Source organism: Corylus avellana, chromosome ca6, assembly GCF_901000735.1.
Source record: "Corylus avellana chromosome ca6, CavTom2PMs-1.0".
NCBI lineage: Eukaryota > Viridiplantae > Streptophyta > Magnoliopsida > Fagales > Betulaceae > Corylus > Corylus avellana.
In genome coordinates this window covers 23,449,390-23,457,119 of record NC_081546.1, presented here as the reverse complement: position 1 = coordinate 23,457,119, position 7,730 = coordinate 23,449,390, and the positions used below count along the sequence as shown (strand labels likewise).

The window sequence follows — 7,730 nt, the reverse complement described above, 5'->3', positions numbered from 1 at the left end:
CTTTGTTAAAAGCGCTTTCTTCCTTCCTTCCTTCCTTTCCCCTGTTTTTAACTTTTTTGAGTTTCGAATTTGGGAGGCGCCTTAAGATTTTCAAAATAAATCTGGTATGACCTTTTCTTTTTTCTTTTCGTTTCCTTTTTTTTTTACCATGAAGCACAAGCTTCTTTGGATTGAAGAAGGTATGCTTCTGCTACATTCCACTTGCTAAAAGCATGTTTTTAAACGAAATTGCAAAAAGGGTCTAATTTGAAAGTGTGAAGAAATATGGTTTTAATGCAATTTTATCAAAAACTAAATTATGCATGCTGATTGCTGAACCAGAGTTTGAGAATTAGCTCGAGAATTTACAACCTTCACTGTGCATTGCTAAACCCATTTGTATATTAGAACAACTCACAATCCAAAAAATTGCTCATTCAAAGCTTTCCAGGGATAACGAGAGAACAATCAGAGCCTGAACATTTTGTTAGTTAGATACTAAACCCCTGATAAATTACTCAATTTAAATTTCAATTTTCAAAGAGTTCCAACTTTGATCAAAGAAGTTGATAAAGAGTTTTCTTGAATTTCAATTTAGCACCATCAAGAGTTGGGGAAACAGGACTAGCCTTGGGCAATCAGGGTTAAGCAAGCTCAATGCCAGAAAGCAAACCTGGAGGACAGTCATCCTAGGCAGGCAGCAAGGGCTTCAGTTACATTTAGCTGCACTGTGTTGCCGTGGAATTGAACACTGTACCTGATGTTTGGTAATTAATGGTAATTTAAATACCATGTAGATCCATGAAGATCACTTCTGTAGGAGGATGTGAATTATACTATTAGGGAGTTGGGTTTGTGTAATTGGTCAATTGATGGTTTTATTTTGATGTACTCACTACTCATTGAGGAGAGTTCTACTTTGATCTTGGCACTTGTCCTTTATTGTTCACTACATTACATGGGCACTGATAAATTAGTAAAATACTTGATTCCCCCACTCTGTTAATTCTTTGATGGCATAACATCCCAATATTTACTTGATACAAATTGCTTTTCTATATATGTGATGCTCTCCATTGAATATACATGGTACATCATTAAGTGGTAAGCAGCATCTCTGAAGGTCTCATTACTTTCAACTTTGAAATCTTCTCCTTATACCAAATTCTAAAATCACCTTTTACTTTTGCTTATTTGCACTTTTGCAAATTCAATAAACAAATCAATCAGTTGAGTCTAAAAAATCCAATTATTTGAATTTGAAAATCTTATTTCTTAACCTGTATTGGATTCCAAATTTCATGTCTTGTGCAATTTAAATTATTTGCTCTATTCTAAGAGACTTTTAAGATTACACTATTTTTGGTTAGAGTGTTCACTTTCGCACTCCATTAGCAAGCCTGTGAATAATCGGAAATAGATTATTTTAGTTTGTAGTTTTAAGTGCAAGAATTTTGCTTTCTCTTTAGTAGCTAAGCTCCTTTGAGACGCTCGCCGGCTCGTGTATGTAGATGCTAGCATTTCTCTTATTATATCTATTCTTTGAAAAATGTAATTACCAAAAGAAAAAAAAAAATTTATAATTAAAATTTTATTTTGTAATATTTAACTCCATATATTAGAATGTAGGCTGTAGCTTATCATATTTTTTAAATAAAATAAAATTATATAATAGAATAAAATAAAAAAGGGAGGGGAAAGGTATTGGTCTAGAACTACTGAACTAGAAGAGTCCCATTTTAAATTTTAATTCTGCAATATCTGTACACCACCTTCTCTTTCCACAATCATCTTCCTTCCTTCCTTTCTTCTTCCCTTTGTAGACCATTCTTTTCACTCCGATCCCCCCCACCCCCAACGAAAAATGGCAGAAGGTGTTCGCTGAGGGAATCACGTCGGAGGCTGTAGCGAAGCTCGGAGTGCCATGGCCATGGGGGTGTCAAAGATGAGCTCGAGGATGCGGAGGAGCTGCAGGCTGGAGGATTTCTCCGCTGAAGCCTGAATCTCTACGGCAAGAAATCATGGCGCGTGCTAAGCAAGCGAAAAAGGTGCGCGTCTTTTTTATGCTCTTAAAATGCTACAGTTCCCCCATCAAAAAAAAAAAAAAATGCTGCAGTTCCGTTAATACGGCAAGTCGTTCCGCTCAAAATTTAAATTCAAGAACGGCAAGTCGTTGGTTCACCACCTTTAGCTAAGGCGGTGGACTTAAGTCGGTGGCACTGGCTTCTATATAAGGGCAATGGCTTCAAGAGGGAGTGAAACAGAGAGTGAAGAGGGAGTGAAACAGAGAGTTGCGGGTGTGAATGATGATGATGATGCCCGTGGGATTTCGTTTTGAGCCCACCGATGAAGAGCTGGTAGGCTTCTATTTGTTGAAAAAGGTTAGGGGAGAAGATATAGGTTGGGATGGCATCGGAGAGTTTGATATTTATGGTGAAAAGGATCCCTGGCAATTCTGTGGTGATCAGGAGAAGCTTTACGTTTTTACAAGGCTAAAACAACTCAGCAAAAATCGAGTGGCACGAACAGCGGGTTGCGGTGTTTGGCATGAGAATTCTGCCGACAAAATCTATGATGGTCAGGGTGATGTTATTGGGGTCAGGAAACTCTTCTGTTTCAAGGTGAAGAAACAGAAATCCAACTGGTTAATGCACGAGTTCTCATTATTTGGGGAGGGAGAACGAGAACGGGCGACTGACTGGGTCCTGTGCACCATCCAAAAGAAAGAATCACGATCAAGAGTTGGCGTTAAAAGATGCTTTCAAGATCAGTCTTCTCCCACCGTCATCTCTGTTCAAACTCCATCTCCATTGCAAAATTCCATTAATACAGAGGAAGAAGAAGTGCTGCTACTTGTGGACGGATCCCAGCAGAGAAAGAAGATGCGCTGCTGCGATGTCGAATGTCAAGCCACTGGGACCCCATCATTAGAATGTCCATCTGAATTTGGAACGCCTGAGTCTGAATTGGAAACCCGTCTACCAGCTAGTGATAACTCTGACTCTGAGTTTAGTGTTTCATATGAATATTTGGAAACCTTGATGGGCTGTCAACTAGCCAGTAATGATGACTCTGCGTCTGAGTTTTATGCTTCATACGGTTATCTGCCGCCACCGCCTTCCCCTGTGGGTGGACATCTGCCGCTTGATGCATGGGTGGATTCTTGGGATCCTTAGTTTGCTACTTTACTTTCCTAGCACCTTGTGAATGATCAAAACAGAGAACCAAAACTCTGTTTTACTGTTGGTGTCAGTTAAGATAGGAAAAGATTGTAATTTTTTTTTTTTGTTCAATTTTGTTGGAGCACATTGGTGTACTTGTTCCTTATTTTTGTTATGGGATATCCAATTTGTCAACTTTGCTGGAAACATCTCTTCTCTTGATTTTTTTTATAAAGAATGTCTTCTAACACAAATAACATGTCGTTTACACAAATAACACAAATATCTCTTCTCTTGATTTGTTATAAGTTAAAAATCGATGGGATTTCTATGGCTGTGGTTCCAATTGGTTCAAAGTTGATTATTGAGAACTTTGAGGTGCCATAATCCCAATAGATTCCGTGTTAAAATATGCCTATCAAATGGAAAAATGTTGATTTATAACATCTACACTTACCAAATAAGGTTCTGGCTCATAATAATGATAGAAAATTACTTGTTGCTGCTTGCAAATTGTAAGAATGTTGAGTTGTTATGACTAAACAAATGGCAACTCTATTCTGGTTTGGTTATCTGTGTATGGTTTTTCTGGTCAATTTTAGCCAACTGCTTTATCTGTTACTTCTAGTCCAGACAATTTCTTGTACTTTGTCTGTATCATATTCCCTAAAGCTAATTGAAGCAACAATCACTTATCTTACTGGATATTATACGTGGAGAGCATGCATACCTTGTGTATATATATATATATTTTTTTTCTGTAGTGCCAAGAAAAAAACCTTGCTGCCTTGGAGATTGAAGTCAACAATAAGTTACCATTAGGATCTATTATCATTATCTTGATATATATATTGAATTGAATTCACTATCAAGAAAAAAACCTTTCAGTCTTTCTTATATTAAATTTTACAGTTTTATCCAAGTAGGATCTATTATCATTATCTGAAAATTGAGCACTTCAGGTTTTACGCAAGTATTGTGGATGGTAGCAAAGAGACTTGACGCATGATTTTTATATGAGGATTGGTTTCTTGAATCTGACGGTGGCCAGCAGGAATCTAGTCGATGGAGTGGACAATTAAATGAGATGGTGATGCACGGAGGGTTTGGTTGAGAACAAAGTTGAAACCAGAGAGCTACTATCCTTGAGTGCATATTTTAACCTTGGTCTTCTTCTGGTGTTTTTCATGTGGGATTTCGTGTGTTGGAAGTGGGTAGACTAATTTGTTTTTATCATCCAATTGTGCTTCTCCTCTTGAATTTTCATGCAAGCTTGATTCCAATGAGCTCTAGCAGAAATGGCATTCTCCTCCCTCCATAAGAATGGGATGGAGCTGAGGTTATAGGTTGAACACTCACAACATGCGTATGTAAATTATCAATAATAGTTTTAAAAAAGAAAACATCATCATGCAAGCTTGATGTTAATTATATATATGCTATGCCAAGTTGCTTTGACATGGTAAATTTACTGTTTCACTTTGGAATCACAAACAATATATCAGAATATTCTTTCCCATAATTCTGATTAAACAACATTTCTGTATCTATCAACGCAGGAGCATGCGATTAAGATATGACTTGTCAATTTAATTAGCACTAAATTTCTGCATTTTTGCCGGCATTATGAATTATAGTCTAATTCAGAGCACGCATTATGTTTGTAACTATACATAAAATTCCTAAGCAAGTAGCGCACTATTCTTATGCATATTGAACCTTATTTCTATTTGGGAGATGCAATCCATGAGATGTTCTCCTTAATCTAAATTCTAAAATCACCTTGCACTTTTACTTGTTTGCACTTTTGCAAATTCAACAAACAATCAATCAGTTGAGTCTGAAGAACCCAATTATTTGAATTTGAAAATCTTACTCTGTAACCTGTATTGGTTTCCAAATTTCATGTCCTGTGCAGTTGAGATTATTTGTTCTATTCTAAGAGACTGTTTAAGATTGCACTATTTTTGTTGGAGTGTTCATTTTTGCACTCCATTGGCAAGTCTCTGAATAATCAGACATAGTTTTGGTTGTTCTTTTTTTTGTCATCATTTGTGGCCATTACTACCCACAGGTGACTATTCTGACTAAACCAAGGCTTATGTTTTCAATTCTTTTTTCAACTCCAAAAATTTATGTGATTTGCTCATGTATTGTTTGGTTCAAGTTGTTGTAAGGGTGATTAGATTCCATTATGGTAACCTGACTTTTTCAGTAAATCCTTATGGTGGCATGAACTCATCTTTTTTTGGTTTCCTTTCTCTTGGTAGCATTCTTCTTTAAGGAAAATGAGTAGACAAAAAGGTCAATCATAAGTGATACTTCAGTGCACAGTGCTGCACAGATGGTGGAAGTAAAGAAGGTAAAATAGGATCAATTAACCAAATTATTTGTTGTTTGTTTCAAGAAATTGATTCTAGTAAAGATAGCTCTAAATACCAAGTGTTTCTGCAGCAATGAACTTGAATTCTACTTTGTAGTTTTAAGAGTAAGAATTTTGCTTTCTCTTTAGCAGCTAAGCTCATTTGGTTGATTCATATGCCTGAGAAAATGGTTCATTGAAATGAAAGTAATATTTGAAACTTACATTGTTTGATGGCATGTTTTGTGGCCTTCTAATCTGCCATATATCTTCCTCAATAATCAAAATATATAGGCACTGTAATGTTGCTCCCTTTCACTTTCAACATGAAAGCTGCCTTTTTATTTTCATTGGGATATTTTTCAAAATTGAACGTCACCAACTATATACTAATCGAATTGTAAATGGTATCTACTCCATCTTTGACCCAGTAAAAATGGGTAGGTTTGAAAATGCATGGCAACATTCAAACAGGAGTGCCTATATATTACTTGTTATATTCGCAAGTCTCCTACACAAGGCAATTAACATGGGGTTGGAGGTCAAGAGACGCTTCCTCCATGGGTTTCTTCTGCTTGCTACCCTGTTCCTTGCATGGAGCTTGTTCGTCACCGGTAAGAGGCGCACCTTTTTTCTCTCTAAATTTTGTTATATTGTTTGACATGCATATATGTATAGGCTATTGCTTCACATTTTGTGTTGTTTACTTGTTTATTTATCAGCTTTTAGCACTCGCTTTTTTCTTGTATGAAACTGTTTGTGGTAATTACTCTACCCTGAGAATGTGAGAAAATGGAGAAGTTAGTTCATTCAAGGGATGCGGAAGGATTGTGTAATTTGTGTGGACCTGTTGCCGTAAAACAGAGGAAAGGCCAACCTTTGCTCTTGGCAAAACTAGTGCAGCAATGACCACCTGGACCGCCACCGCCACCGCCACCTCCTATGCTGCCCACAGGGCCAATCCCCTAAGGCATTCCATGTATTAGACATCTCTTGATGTGGGGTGAATGCCATCAATAGCTAAATATCCAAATCAAAATAGTATTTAATCTAAATGTTAGTTCATCATCAACCAACCATTGAATACTGTATTTGTATTTGTTTTGTTGTTTGCGGTTCCAGTCACCCTGTTTATTGTGGTTTTATCTTGTTGTAGAGACTTTTGTATCTAGAGTTTGTTACTCCTTGACAACATATTTCATTTTGTTTCGGACATGCCTCCCTGTCCTCAACTTCTTCCTGATGGTTGTTGTAGTTGTTACCTAGCATAGGTTCAAGTAGGGTTAAAATATCTTTCGAGGGTCATGCCCCTGCATGCACCCCCTTTATTGGGGCTCGGGTAAGATTGAAGGATCTGGCAACAGTCATGCTCCTGCCCGTGTCCTTTCTTTTGTGCCTATATCGCTTTATGCAACAATTTATTTTTGGCTTTTGTTCAAGATATAGAGGATCGGGTAGTTTATAGTTCCTTTGAAATCATTTATGAATCCATTTCTTGTTTTCTACTTTTAGTTCCAACACTTACTATTTTTTGGCGGGAAGGGGGGGCTTTATTTAAATGCCTCATTTATGTAAAGTGTATATTATTCTCACATTCATTTTTAAAAGTAGTTGTAAAAGTCACTTATTTAGAGACAAATATCAATTTAATAGATTAATTTTATTTTTTTAAAAAAAAAATCAAATCTAATGAAGGAATTTTATTAATACTTAATTAGTACTTAGACTAAAAAGGCACAGCTAGTTCTAACACTACCAACCCTTTAACTTTTTCCCACTTTAACTAATTTACTACTATGTTAATTTGAGCATACCCTAATGCAACTTACAAACATTTAAGCAAGAACCTTTTTTAAAAAGCTGTAAATTTGGAACTTTTCGGTCAGCCTGCCAGGAAAAAGCTTTTGGGTATCGAATCGGATCAATTTCCACCTCTACTAGGTTTAGCCGTTTAGGGCTTTTGTTGTATATGAGGGCCTTTGACCAAATTGTTTAGTACGTCCAGCTATTGATTATTGACATTTGTATGGGCCATAATATAAGAAATTATATTTTACAAGAATTTTCAAATTCTTTGGGCTGCCAAGGACCCTTAAACATATAAGGCACATGTGCGCGCTCACACACATTAGCTTACGAGTCAAGCCAAACTTATACAAGTTGTGTTCACGTTATTAATCAAGTTGAGCCTGGTTTATAAAAGCATATCTCATTTAATAATCAAAATT

At 36.5% G+C, this 7,730-nt stretch overlaps 1 protein-coding gene across 1 annotated transcript; it reads left to right on the top strand.

The window, feature by feature from the left end:
• Positions 1 to 1,684: 1,684 nt before the first annotated feature.
• Positions 1,685 to 3,334, top strand: LOC132185603 (NAC domain-containing protein 41-like). The gene has a single exon (XM_059599359.1). The coding sequence runs from the start codon at positions 2,283 to 2,285 to the stop codon at positions 3,153 to 3,155; it is 873 nt and encodes a 290-aa protein (XP_059455342.1). The 5' UTR covers positions 1,685 to 2,282; the 3' UTR covers positions 3,156 to 3,334.
• Positions 3,335 to 7,730: the final 4,396 nt, after the last annotated feature.

Excerpts from the sequence above, each read along its gene's own strand:
- LOC132185603 (XM_059599359.1), top strand. The coding sequence starts at position 2,283 with ATGATGATGATGATGCCCGTGGGATTTCGTTTTGAGCCCACCGATGAA.